Source organism: Bos taurus, chromosome 9, assembly GCF_002263795.3.
Source record: "Bos taurus isolate L1 Dominette 01449 registration number 42190680 breed Hereford chromosome 9, ARS-UCD2.0, whole genome shotgun sequence".
In the NCBI taxonomy this organism is placed as follows: domain Eukaryota; kingdom Metazoa; phylum Chordata; class Mammalia; order Artiodactyla; family Bovidae; genus Bos; species Bos taurus.
This window is the reverse complement of record NC_037336.1, coordinates 69,202,429-69,217,390: the sequence shown is the minus strand read 5'-3', so window position 1 is coordinate 69,217,390 and position 14,962 is coordinate 69,202,429. Positions and strand designations below refer to the sequence as shown.

At 38.5% G+C, this 14,962-nt stretch overlaps 1 protein-coding gene across 2 annotated transcripts in view; it reads right to left on the bottom strand.

Annotated features, from left to right (window-relative positions):
• Nucleotides 1-14,406, bottom strand: part of AKAP7 (A-kinase anchoring protein 7) — a 122,823-nt gene extending 108,417 nt beyond the window's left edge. Inside the window, exons 1-2 of one of the 2 annotated variants that reach the window (XM_010808551.4) lie at nucleotides 14,073-14,406; nucleotides 6,550-6,678 (exon numbers count right to left, since the gene is read on the bottom strand). In XM_010808551.4, coding sequence (XP_010806853.1) covers nucleotides 6,550-6,678; nucleotides 14,073-14,319 — 376 coding nt within the window. In that variant the 5' untranslated portion in view covers nucleotides 14,320-14,406. 2 annotated transcript variants of the gene reach the window in all.
• Between the last annotated feature and the right edge of the window lie 556 nt (nucleotides 14,407-14,962).

Below are 14,962 nucleotides of genomic sequence, written 5' to 3'. Positions count from 1 at the left end.
AATATGTATATTCCTAACTTTTACAACAAAATCACTTGCAGCAGTGCCACTGAAAGTTCAATTTCTGGCTAATGTCACACTATAAACAATTAGCAAAAACTGAGAGGATGCTTTATAAACTTTCAGAGCAAGTAGGCAAAGTAATTTTGTTTGTTAAATTCTGGCTTCTGTTTTGCAGATCTTTTTCTTTAATGTTTTTTTCTAATAATTAATGTTTTATTATATATTTCACAAAAGTATCAGCCAGCAACAAATAAACAACTAAAGAAAAAAAAATAGTCCTTAACCACACCTAACTTGACAAACACTTACCACGCTTTTTTAAAGTCATCTTCAAAAGACATTTCTAACAACCAACAATTCTTATTATGAAACTATACTCCTAGAAATAATTTTCAAATCAATGTGAAATGCTTTTTTTTTCTTTAACAGATTCTATCAAGGGCTTCCAGATGCATGGAAAACTACCCTTAGTTTATATTTCAGGTTGTGTCTTCTTGAACAGTAGAGTACCTCATAGGGACTTTGTAAACTGCAAATATATATCTTCTGAGGTATAATTTTGCAGAGGAGGAGGAAGTACTTTGCCTTAGACTCAGTCTTATGAAGTTGGTCTCACCTTTGAGATCAGCTCTAACAAACCATGGTGACCAAGAGCACAAGATCTGTGCATATCTAACTAAACTCCTTATTTTACATACAATGAACAGAAGAGAAAAAAAAGTTTTAAAAACAGCTCAGTGTCACAGAGTCAAACCTGGTATCCAGACCTTTCAAAGCTCTCCTTCTAGCGTAATTTCCACTGGAACAAATTGCTTCCCTCTTGTGGTTCTAGATAAGTAGTTACTACTATGAACAAAATCAAAGAGCAGAAGAAACTGTCCTTATTCTGTTTTTCTTTGAAATATTAATAGTAAATAATTTTAAATGAATGTTGCAAATAATATTTTAATGAGAACTTCTAAGAAAAATAGTAGAAAATGTTTAAAATTTTAAAATTAAGCATTTGTGGGAACAGACATGCTTTCTTTCTAGGATCAACATATGTGTGAACCCTAGAAGGAGACGTAGAAGACAGGTCTATTAAGAACTAGGTGATCTGGGTAATAAGTCTGACTGTATTGTTACAGGTTAAGACAGAATTAACTGGTCTGTTTGTGCAACCGTTTCTCTATTACACTTCTCAACAACATGCATAATGATTAATATAGTTAAAATGACGTACCTTCACAGAGAATACAAATTTGAAATATAAATTAGCTTCTTTTATACATGTGAGCTTGTCAGAACTTTTATAAGTTCACAGCACTCTCATCCACATTGTCTTGTGTGTGTATGCTCAGTCACGTCCAACTCTTTGCAGCCTCATGGACCCAAGCCTCCCAGGCTCCTCTGTCCATGAGATTTTCCAAGCAAGAATACTGGAGTGGGTTGCCATTTCCTCCTCTGGGGGATCTTCCCAACCCAGGAATCAAACCTGTGTCCTGTGTCTCCTGCATTGGCAGGCAGATTCTTTACCACTAGCACCACCTGTCAAGTATGAGCAGTATATGAATTGCCTCATGGGATGCCCCTGGGTTTTATTTCCATGCAGCTTTTTTCATTTGGAAAATCAAATATGTTGAGCTGCTTGTAAGTTCAGATACATATAAGAAACAGTCCTTACTTTGTAGCAACATGAACTAAACAAACTAACTTTAAACAGAAGCCACAATATAATATGCTAATGAAGTACCACATATTTTAAATCTACTTCTAAATACATTCCAAGCCCACCTCCATCTGTTGTTAGTAAACTGGTACTCAAGAAAAGCAAACCAATTTTAATATAATCTGTGATCTAGAATAACAGAGCCAACTGCTAATTACCTCTGTACTAATTAAGATATTTTATATTGAAACTGGGCTTCCGGGGTGACGCAATTTGGTAAAGAATCTGCCTACCAATGCAGGAGACACAAGAGATGCAGAAATTAAATAAAGAACGGTGGCCAAACTAATAATCCAGTTGATGTTATAACCTTTAGTTCATCTCAAAATTAACACAGTAGAAAGAGAATCCAGAACCTATAGTCTATCTTTTCTTTTTTCAAACTGCAAACCATTAGTGGGTTATGAAATCACCAGAGAAGATAATTTTTAAAAGTACTTTTCAATAACTGGAATGGACAGATTGGAATGGAAAGGAAAGCAAAACAAAATCACAGAATGGTAAACAGTACCCTGCTTCCGGTACACGTAAGTATTACTTTGTGAAATTTCAGTTTTTTACATATATATGTATACCGGGTGGCACTGCAAAATCTACTGCAAAATCTATTTCTTACTTTGAACATAAGACATAGTTTTGCTGTATTTTACTCAATATAAACAGTACTAAGCAGAGGAACAGACCACTGAGTCTTCAGTATTTTAAGTTGTTTTATAGCTTACCTGTTTAAAACTAAAGAGTCCTCCTGTCTGTAACTACTTATTTTTGCCATTTCAAATGTTCCATAAGTCCATTTTGCAGATATTCAGAGAAGGAAAATCATAATCTCTGAAGGTAATAGTTACAATTTATAATAGTTCTAACAATTCCGGTATCATGAGAATGATACACCTGAAAGCCCCCAGTTCAGAATACAACCTCTTGGTAAAAATAAAGTACAGCGTTTTTCTAAATTCCCTTAGCTTCCTTTTATCAATAACTACTAAGCTTTCCTTTGAACTGGATTATCTAAATTTTTTCTTTTGTTAGACATCACAGACAGAGTAAAGTTTAAAATAATCTGGTGTGAGCTGGACAAATAAAGGGGGGAAATAATCCTGTATTTATTGTTATAGTACAGTTTAATTTACAGTTGTAAGTAGTATGCTTGTGTTTTTCTATTTCAGTGAGTCCTGCTGATTTATGGTCAACTTGCTAGACACTTGTTTGCATATCTTCTATGCCTTTCATTAGCAGGTTTATTTGTATGGCCAGGGTATAAAATCCCTTTTTTCCTTACTGAACTTCATTTTATTTATAACTTTTAAATCATAATCTAAGTTCTAAAATACAATTTAATATTATCTTTTTATTTTCCTTAGGTCGGGAAGATCCCCTGGAACAGGGAACGATCACTCCAGTATTCTTGAGAACTCCATGGACAGAGAAACCTGGTGGGCTACAGTCCATGGGGTCACAAAGACTCAGACACAACTGAGTGACCAACACTTTTATTTAATTCATACGAAAAGACAATGAGCAAAGTATTCGAGTAACATCAAGTTTACAATTAAAACATTAAAGATCAATGACAATAGAAGCAAAATGTAGAAAGCTTTGGCCATGTGCCCTGAATCTTTCTCTGGATTATTTAGAGTAACTTTCACTGTTCAGCAGAAAAAAAAGTATTAGTTGTAGTAAAGCTTGTAAACCCATCCCATAAATTTAATTTATTATACTTGTTAATTTTCATAATGATTTCAGTAGCCATTTTAATGTGCTCTAATGAATCTGGTCTTGTTGACAAAGGCTGTAACTCATCCATGCATTGACTCTTTTTTACCTAAAGCACCACGTGTGTCATTTTAATGTAAATTATCTAATTTTCTTAAAGGCTTTTTAATTCTCTCAAAAAACTACAAGGAAATGAATTATGAGAGAAATTAATGTAATGTAGCCCATCTGTTATTGTTGGTTGACTGTTTTTATACTTGCTGTTAGCCAAAACAATGAGTGAATTCAATTTTGCTTTTATATTCTTTTTCTTGCTACGTAAGCCATCAAATCTCTGAAGTAACCATTCTTAAAATCTAAGTATACAACATAGACTATTACCTTCTATATTTCATAGAATTACTCTGAATAAGGACAAGGAAATGGCAACCCACTCCAGTACTCTTGCCTGGAAAATCCCATGGACAGAGGAGCCTGGCGGGCCATGGTCCATGGGGTCGCAGAGAGTCAGACACGACTGGAGTGACTAAGCACTCTGAATAATCTTTAGCAAATTACTAAAACTTTCTAATTTTCTGTGAGAATTAAGCAAAGAAATGTAAAGCATTTAGTGATGGGCTAGAAGCACTCAAAGGTATTATCATAAAATACTGCTTTCAAGGGACACATTCTTACTTATTTTGGCAAAATATTTTGGTAAGATTAAATTAATAAAAACTTATGGAGACAAGTTCTTTGCCATACACAATTGGAAGGACTTTACATTATTAATAAGTTAGTTGAATCCTGTCAACAATCTTATGAGATAGCTACCATTTTATACAATTTTTGAGATAGTGAAAGTGAGCCCAGACACTGGCTCAAAGCACACAACAGGAAAGTGTAGGAGTAAATTCTGTCCCTTGACAGTCTGACTCCTCAGCCCTCACTTGTAACCGCCTCAGTTTAACACTGTTAGTAAAATCTTGATGGATAACATCAAAAAAAAAAAAATGAGTTTCTCTACCTCCCTGTTTACTGAATCGATGAAGCACACATCTTTAAAATCAAGTTTCTAACCACAATTCAAAATTTTAATCATATTTTTTCATGAAAAGAATCAAGAGTTCATAAAATTTGAAGATTAGAAAAAGGAATAAAGAAAAAAAATTGTTCAGAAACCTACTATCTTAACACAATCACTAGGAATTTTGGTGACAGATCACCTAAAGTATTTACACAATTGTAAACTAACATTACATATATTCCCCCCTGATTTTTTACTTTGCATTTTATATAGGAAATATTCCCTATGTTTTCAGAAATATTTTCATAATATGCAATTCTATGCTATGTGGGCTTCCCTGGTGGCCCCAGTGGTGAAGAGCCCACCTGCCAATGCAGCAGGCCATGGGTAAGAACCACAGGTTCTATCCCTGGGTCAGGAAGATCCCCTGGAGAAGGGCATGGGAACCCATTCCAGTATTCTTGTCTGGAGAATCCCATGGACAGAGCAGCCTAGGGGGCTACAGTCCCTACGGTTGCAAAGAGTTGCACACAACTGAAGTGACTTGAAATGTTCCCCATTACATAGTTTCTAGAAATATCTGCATAACATATAATTCAATACTATGTAACCTAAAGGCACTGGTATAGCTGAATAAGCTATACCACAGTCTAATGGACATTTGGGTTTTCTGGCAATATTTTTACTACTTAAAAACACTGTGACGCATGTTTATAAATAAAACTTCTTCCCACAAGTAAGACTATGTCCTTACATTAGGAATTCCATGAGTGACTCCACTCCATGTATCAACATTGCTTCAGTTAAGTTCAGTTCAGTCGCTCAGTCGTGTCCACTCTTTGCGACCCCATGAATCGCAGCACGCCAGGCCTCCCTGTCCATCACCAACTCCCGGAGTTCACTCAGACTCACATCCATCAAGTCAGTGATGCCATCCAGCCATCTCATCCTGTCACCCCTTTCTTAAGATCCCAATAAACCCCATTCTAAAAGGACTACTACAACAATACTCTGTCAGAAGCCACAAAGAAATAACCTAAAATCACAGAGTATTATTTTCAAATGATATTCCCAATCTGATAAGTTACAATCATATTTTAATGTACATCCTTTGATACTTATTAAATTGAATAATTTTCCATACATTTATTTACTAACTGAGCTTTATCTTTTACATCCTTTGCCAGGCACCAATCATTTTTTCTTATTTGGGATAAATATTTGCCTCAAGTCCTTTAATAATACAATTTGGAATAAACATTACAGACTTCTCCAATAAATTACAGAGAAATACAAGACACAATTTACAGTTTTTTAAAAACTGACAATTTACACTTTTTTAAAAACCAACTCAAGACAATCACTTACTAGACCAAATACTAAGATTCAATCTTTATTTGACATACATTTTTCTGTTAAAATTTTTTTTCAAGTAAATGAGGTTTTAATCAATCCTTTAAAATACTTAAGATCTGAAGTATTTTTAACATACAACTTAACAGTATTAACTAATGAGTACATAATAACATGGTGATTTCCAGTATCTCTAAAATCTACAATAATTACAAAACTGGACTTAGAATTCAGTGAGGTAAAATAAGGATTATGATCATTTCAGTGAGGAGAACCGAATGCCCCATTTAGGAAAGACCTATGACTGAAAGAAAGAAAACTCACTGAACGACTCTGTTTTGAACCTTGATTTAAGTTAAGGTTAACTTAACCTTATCATCTAACTTAACCTTAGTTCATAGTTAATGATTACGATCATCTTGAGAGTTGTTACTGTTGTTTAGTCACTAAATCGTGTCCGTCTCTTTGGCAACCCCAGACTGTAGCCCACCAGACTCCTCTGTCCATGGGATTTTCCAGGCAAGATTACTGAAGTGGGTTGCCATTTACTTCTCCAAGGGATCTTCCTGACCCAGGGATTGAATTCACATCTCCTGCATTGGCAGGCGGATTCTTTACTATGGAGCCAAACAATTATTAATTAACAACCCAAACTCAAAAACATAACAATACTTAAGGTAAAATAATTTATTAAAAAAATATATATATATCACTAAGTTTACTGTTCACTGCTTCTAAACACATATTTATTTAATAAAGTACTTACTTTCACTATCATCTTTAATATCTATGGTAGCAAATGGCAAATCCACCAGAAAATCCATGGTGTTGGCTTCAAATTCTTCTGACATTTCTTGTTTGCTTGATACACTTTCACATTCATTGGAATTCACCCCTATAACATAACAAAAAGAAAACTGTATTATTTTTATTTATTTTTTAATTCATATCCTAAGCTAAAGCACGGAGAAGGAAATGGCAACCCACTCCAGTGTTCTTGCCTGGAGAATCCCATGGACAGAGAAGCCTGGTAGGCTGCAGTCCGTGGGGTCACACAGAGCTGGACACGACTGAAGCGACTTGGCGGCAGTGGCGGCAAGCTAAAGCAACTCAACTAACTGAACTCAATATAAATTAACATCTGTTAAGAAATGGTAAAATTAGTATTCAAACATACTGTAAACTACTTATTTAGTTATACCATATGCTAAATTTCTATAAACCCATTTTTATGTTAAACAACTTTAATAATTTCCTGAAGCACAGTACTTAACTCAGGATTAAAGTTGAGTTAATCAACAAACCTCAAGATCCTTTATAAGACACATTTTCTTAACTTCAAAACTACATTTTTCACATAACTTCTGAACACAAGCCAACAAGATTTTGGCAATCTCTACCATGTTTATTTGTTAACAACATCAATTATGTATTCTCATCTGTACAAGCTCTGACTTTTATTTTTCCTTATGAAAAGATTGAAAAACTTTTTTCATTCCATATTAACATGGGAAATTCAAACATTAAAATTCACACATTAAAAATACATAGCTCTAAATATGCTTTTCTAGAAATTCAGTGGTTAAAAGCAAAAAGATCTTATAGTTTCCCTGATAGCTCTTCCAAAGACATGTACTAATACTAGAGTGACATTTCACACCTGGTCCTTGTTTTTTTGTTTTGTTTTGTTTTCTTATTATGAGTAGAACAATCATATGCCTCAGGAGGAGGTTAGGGGAAAAGGGTGTCTGTTTAAACTGATAAAGTCAATTTGCTAAACTTACCAGCTGGTGGTCTCCCCATAACATTACCCTCCATGCTTTTAGACACAAACGTTGTCTGACCCAGAATTGAACAAAACCCTGGGATACTTACATAATTTTTATTCTATATATTGACTAACAATTAATTTACCACTGAAGATATTAAAGAAGTCATTTATTTCATTGTTATAATCCTCTATTTTCATATATCAGACCTTTAAAACCACACTCCATTAAGAATGTGGCTTACAATACACAAGATAATAAATATTCATCATAAGTTATAGTTAACATAAGCCAAAAAAACTAAATTTTTATTGTAATTTCAGTAATCTTTAATATTATTTACAGACACACACCCTACACACAGGCACACACACATACCTATTTTGTAGATAAAAGCAAAAAATGACAGCTAAAACCTTTTTATTGCTGATTTTTTTATATCAACTAGTCATGTTCAACACCAAAATCAAAAAAGTTAATAGTACACTCTTAATAATGCTATTTATTTATATTACAGTTCAAACCTTATTAAGCTTGAGTGCCTGGCATGCAGGTGTTCAACAAGTGTTAGTTTACCATGAATCTATTCACAGCTATTGAAATATGTGAGAACAAGTAAATGTTTCCTTTCTATTTTTACACTTGTGTTGAAAAATACACAGCTTATATTTAAACAAAAGTTTTAATAAATCAATACCTACCTATATTTGGGGCAAATGCACCTACACTGAAAAGATCATCACTAATCACTTAGCTTACACAACACTATAAATAAAATGTTTAAAGGTTTTTACATTTTTTAAAAAATAAATAAAATTCTTGAATGCAATGGTATGTCAAAATCAACAAGAGTCTAGAACTTGAAACACAAAATTTTTTCTATTAAATTACCTAATAGCTGAAAACCTTTTTGTAGATATTAATTATTAACAGGCTTTCCTGGTGGCTCAGACTTGGTAAAGAATCTGCCCATATTGTGGGAGACCTAGGTTCGATCCCTAGGTTGGGAAGATTCCCTAGAGAAGGAAATGGCAACCGACTCCAGTATTCTTGCCTGGGAAATCCCATACACAGAGGGGCCTGGTGGCCTACAGTCCATGGTGTTGCATGAATTATTAACTCAGCAATAAGAGAATACCACTTGCAAGTAACTCTTGGAACTCCATGTTCTATGGTCATCCTATAGAACAATGTCTCTCAACAGGGCTCAAATCTGAAATACTTCCTCCAGTTCTCTAAGCTCCAGTGTTTTGGCAAAGGTTGGCAGATATGAATTAAACACATCCACATCCAGCCCCATCACTTCATGGCAAATAGAAGGGGAAAAATGGAAACAGTGACAAACTTTATTTTCTTGGGCTCCAAAATCACTGCGGAAGGTGACTGCAGCCATGAAATTAGAAGACGATTGCTCCTTGGAAGGAAAGCTACGACAAACCTAGAGAGATAACAATTTGTCAACAAAAGACCCTATAGTCAAAGTCATGATTTTTCCAGTAATCACGTACAGATGTGAGAGTTGGAATATTAAGAAGGCTGAGTGTCAAAGAATTGCTGCTTTTGAACTGTGGTGCTGGAGAAGACTCTTAAGTGTCCCTTGGACAGCAAGGAGATCCAATCAGTTCATGCTAAAGGAAATCAACCCTGAATATTCATTGGAAGGACTGATGCTGAAGCTGAAGCTCCAATACTTTGACACCTGATGCCAAAGTATTATGCATTATTAAGAGTGTACTATTAATTTTTTTGATTTTGGTGTTGAACATGACTAGTTGATATTAAAAAAATCAGCAATAAAAAGGTTTTAGCTGTTGTTTTTTGCTTTTATCTACAAAATAGGTATGTGTGTGTGCCTGTGTGTAGGGTGTGTGTTTGTAAATAGTATTAAAGGTTACTGAAATTACAATAAAAATTTATTTGGCTTATGTTAACTATAACTTATGATGAATATTTATTATCTTGTGTATTGTAAGCCATATTCTTAATGGAGTGTGTTTTTAAAGGTCTGATATATGAAAATAGAGGATTATAACAGAATGAAATAAATGACTTCTTTAATATCTTCAATGGTAAAGAGCCAACTCACTGGAAAAGACCCTGATGCTGAGAAAGACTGAAGGCAGAAGAGAAGAGGGCGACAGAGGATGAGATGTTTGGATGGCATCACTGACTCAATGAACATGAGTTTGAGCAAACTCCAGGAGATAGTTGAAAGACAGGGAAGCCTGGCATGCTGCAGTCCATGGGGTAGCAAAGAGTCAGACACACCCAAGCAAGCCACTGAACAACAATCATAACGATATTTTCTTTTACAGAAGTACAAATTTTTGTTTTGGAAAAATTGCCTTAAAATAACCAACCTTCGGACTTCCCTGGTGGTACAGTTTTGTAAGAATCTGCCTGCCAATGCAGGGGGCATGGGTTTGATCCCTGGTCCAGGAAGATTCCACACGCCTCAGGGCAACTAAACTCAACTCATGTGCCACAAGCAACAATGCCCCTGCACTAGGACCATTGAGCTGGAGCTCTAGAACCTGCTAGCAGCAACTACCGAGCCTGTACTCTCTAGGACCTATGAGCCACAACTACTGAGCCTGTGCGCCATAACTTCTGAAGCCCAGGTGCCTACAGCCTGTGCTAAACAAAAAGAGAAGCTACTGCAATGAGAAGCCTGTGTACCGCAAGGAAGAGTAGCCCCAGCTCTCTGCAACTAGATAAGTCTGCGTGCAACAAGAGATCCAGCATAGCCAGAAATAAATAAAATCATAACCAACCTTGAAATAAAGGACTTAAACTATAAATTGATCATTGTGAGTATTTAAAATTTGGTTTAACTATTGTTAAAATTCTTTTGTACAAATCCAAGTAAGAGTAATGTTGCTAAGTGAATTAATACCGTAAAGATACGGTGAGGGGGACTTCCCTGCAGTTCAGTGGCTAAGACTCTGAGATGCCAATGTAGGGGTAAGGGTTCGATCCCTAGTATGGCAGCTAGGATCCCACAAGTTGAATGGTGTGGCCAAAAACAAAAGAGGTAAAACTGGTTAACCACTACTAGCATAACAACAATATCTAACATTTGAGCAAGTGTCTATGCCAGGCATTGCTGGAAGCACTTTACAGAAGATGGTAACTCCCTTAACCATGTTATAAGGGTAATATTAAACTCTTTTCACAGACTAGCCAATTAAGCAACTTGCCTCAGGTTACAGGTCTTGGGGATAGAATTTGAATCCAGTTACTCAACCCCCAAAACCTGCCAGCAACAGCACTGCTGGAAAGTTCACATACACAGTTTATATTATGATATACACAGTTTATATAATATAATACACCCAGATATCTGCCTGGTATCTGTTCTGGTTAAGAAGAGCATTTTCATTTTAAAGAGGGGATATAAGAATGCATATGCACTTGTACTATGTGTATAATTATATACAAAAAAGCTGACATAGTTGTACTCAATACATTTCTGCTATTCAAATATTTCAAATAGAATCATTACTTTTATAAGAAAACAATTAATGCATATGCTTCAGTTCAGTTCAGTTGCTCAGTCATGTCCCACTCTTTGCAACCCCATGAATCGCAGCATGCCAGGACTCCCTGTCCATCACCAACTCCAGGAGTTCTCTCAAACCCACGTCCATCGAGTCGGTGATGCCATCCAGCCATCTCATCTTCTGTTGTCTTCTTTTCCTCCTGCCCCCAATCCCTCCCAGCATCAGAGTCTTTTCCAATGAGTCAACTCTTCGCATGAGGTGGCCAAAGTACTGGAGTTTCAGCTTCAGCATCATTCCTTCCAAAGAATACCCAGGGCTGATCTCCTTTAGAATGGACTGGTTGGAACACCTTGCTGTCCAAGGAACTCTCAAGAGTCTTCTCCAACACCACAGTTGAAAACTATCAATTCTTCGGCGCTTAGCTTTCTTCACAGTCCAACTCTCACATCCATACATGACTACTGGAAAAACTATAGTCTTGACTAGACGGACCTTTGTTGGCAAAGTAATGTCTCTGCTGAAAAGAGATATGCTATCTAGGTTGGTCATAACTTTCCTTCCAAGAGTAATCATCTTTTAATTTCATGGCTGCAGTCACCATCTGCAGCAATTTTGGAGCCCCAAAAAATAAAGTCTGACACTGTTTCCACTGTTTCCCCATCTATTTCCCATGAAGGGATGGGACCAGATGCCATGATCTTCGTTTTCTGAATGTTGAGCTTTAAGCCAACTTTTTCACTCTCCACTTTCACTTTCATCAAGAGGCTTTTTAGTTCCTCTTCACTTTCTGCCATAAGGGTGGTGTCATCTGCATATCTGAGGTTATTGATATTTCTCCTGGTAATCTTGATTCCAGCTTGTGCTTCTTCCAGCCCAGCGTTTCTCATCATGTACTCTGCATGTAAGTTAAATAAGCAGGGTGACAATATACAGCCTTGACGTACTCCTTTTCCTATTCGGAACCAGTCTGTTGTTCCATGTCCGGTTCAAACTGTTGCTTCCTGACCTGCATATAGGTTTCTCAAGAGGCAGGTCAGGTGGTCTGGTATTCCTATCTCTTTCAGAATTTTCCACAGTTTATTGTGATCCACACAGTCAAAGGCTTTGGCATAGTCAATAAAGCAGAAAAAGATGTTTTTCTGGAACTCTCTTGCTTTTTGATGATCCAGGGGATGTTGGCGTATGTTTAAAATACATTATAAAATTGTACATGAAGTATACAGTAATATTCAAATACATGTGTACTTACACAAATGACTTCATCAAAGACAAACCAACAGAAGAAAAAAGAATAGTCTGCCCTTCCTCACACAAATTGTAAGTTTCCTATCTGGATAACAAAGCACAACTTTATTAAGCAAAATTCTCTTCTACTCACTCTACTAGGTAGGTATATTCCCCAAGAAGGTATATCCAATATTCCTGCCTGGGAAATCCCAGGGACAGGAGCCTGTTGGGCTATACAGTCCATGGGGTCAAAAAACAGTTGACAGGGCTTAGCAACTAAACAATAGATATATAGTTGGTATAGTTCCCAAGAATCAGTGGAAAGGGTCAGTTCCATCATCCATGCCAGTTCTGGCCTAGCTACTAAAAATAGAAACATCTTACAGCTGGAGAAATGTTGACAGCTGTCAACAAGTCACTTGACCTCCATGCTTTGGTTTCCACATTATGAAAAAAGGAACAAAAGTACAACCCAAATTACTAGCCAGAAATGGACAAAGTAAGCTAATAATATCTGAAACGCAATGTAAAAAGGCATTAAACTCCACAAACATCTTAAAAGTATGCTACCCGCATCCTCAATTCCAAGGCCACACACTGAAGGAACTGGGGTGGGAAACCCTTCTCTTTGACACTGACAAGTTTCCCTTTATAACTGCATCTCAAAAATTCCCATCGTCAGCATTGACCTCCCAAGGTCTTCATCATTTAATTCCCTCAACAATTGTAAACATATTTACACTAGTTAACAATTACATAACATTTTAAGATTTTCATGCTCTTTATATCTATGCGGTGGCTCAGACGCTAAAGCGTCTGCCTACAATGCGGGAGACCCGGGTTCAAATCCTAGGTCGGGAAGATCTCCTGGAAAAGGAAATGGCAACCCACTCCAGTATTCTTGCCTGGAGAATCCCATGGACAGAGGAACCTGGTAGGCTACAGTCCATGGAGTCGCAGAGTCGGACACCACTGAGCGACTTCACTTTCACTTTCATTTTCATGCGTTTATATTTCAAAAATCTCACATGAAAAATACTTGAAAGTCTCTCAGTTGTGTCCCACTCTTTGTGACCCCGTGGACTGTAGCCCACCAGGCTCCTCCGTCCGTGGGATTCTCCAGGCAAGAATACTGGAGTGGGTTGACATTTCCTTCATAGAAGAGCACCTTTTCTCTAATTGGCTTGTCGGTGCCTTTCACCAAAAGTCCAACCCCTAACTCGCTCTACCCACCAACATCAGTTCACAGTAAATGCGGACATGAACTGGAAACTCATTCTGAGCCCTACTGCAGATCTGGCGCCAATTTAGAAAGGTCACTTCCACACCGAGAATAAAATCCTACGAGGAAAACCTAAGTGCGGTGGTTCAAGCCTTTGTTTGTGATAAAGTATAAAAACGGAGCTTTTTCTAGATTTTGCTGATACACAAACACCGTCAGAGGGTATGTGTCGGCAAGAAGTTTCTAAAAGGTTAGAAGATCATCGGGAAAGAAAAGTGAAACTTAGAATGGGTTCACACTCCCGGCCTCCCGTCGCACCAACAGTGCGTGCATTAACAAAAACACTCGCTGACAGGCAGCACTGATCATACCGGGTGGTACCGGGTTCCCTAAGGCTACACCGAATTCCGCGGAGGCGGGGGAGAGGAGCCCCAGAGCAGGGCGGGCGTGGGATCGCGCTCCAAGCGCTGGGGGCGCAGGCGGGGCGGCAAGGCCGGGCCCTCCCGGCGGCCGACCCGAGCCCACGCCCCCAAACTCCAGTCGCCCCACACCGCCCGCCCGAGCTCACCAGCTCCGGGGAGCTCCATGCAGGCGGCGTTGGCGGGCGACGGGTCTCCGCAGGCGACGACTGCCGGGCGCTGCGACCACGGGCTAAGGGCGAGGAGGGGACGGAGGCGGGGCGGAGGACTGGCGCGCGGCGCGCGGGGGCGGGGCAAAGGGCGGTGGTAGCGGCTGGCGCCCGGGGCTCGGGCCGCGGCGACCAGACCTGCAGAGGCGCCGAGCCCCCAGAGCCGCAGTCCTCGAAGTAGCTGCATGCCCAGGCCGGGCGCCCAGAACCAGCGGAAAGGGCCGAGCCGATGCACCCGCAGTACCCGGATTCTTGCGAGCGACGCAGGCCAATTGCGGGGAGGGCGGGGGCCTCCTCTCTGCGCGGCGACGCTCCGCCCCCGACCCCGCCTCCGCCCTGGACCCCGCCTCCGCTCCTGGGAGGGGCACTCTGCGGTCTTTGGCCGGGCCGAATTATCTCCAGTAGTGCTGCCGTTCCCATCCCAGGCTTCCAGGGGTGAGATTGGTCGCTGACTGAAAGCATTCCCTGATTGGAGTCTCCTGAGGATCCATGTTTTTAGTTTTGCAAAGAGTTTTCAAAACATAGAATTCTGATTACAGAATATTTGAGAAGAGGGAGTTATATACAGGAACGACACCTTGCTTTATAGGGGGGGGGCGGAAAAAGCCAAATTGTGGCAGTCTCAAAGTTTTAACAGTGGTTTCATGCCTAGAAATTAAATGGAAAACAGCTACTTGTATTTGCAGATTGAAGCAATAATATGAGTAAAATGGAAAGAAAAGTACTTGGGGTTTTTTTTTCAGACTTTCAGCTTTAGATCAGAATTTAACTGGAGTTTTCTTTTAAGTGCAAAGAAACCTTGCAGTAAGAAAATCAGGTGTGTCTCTCAA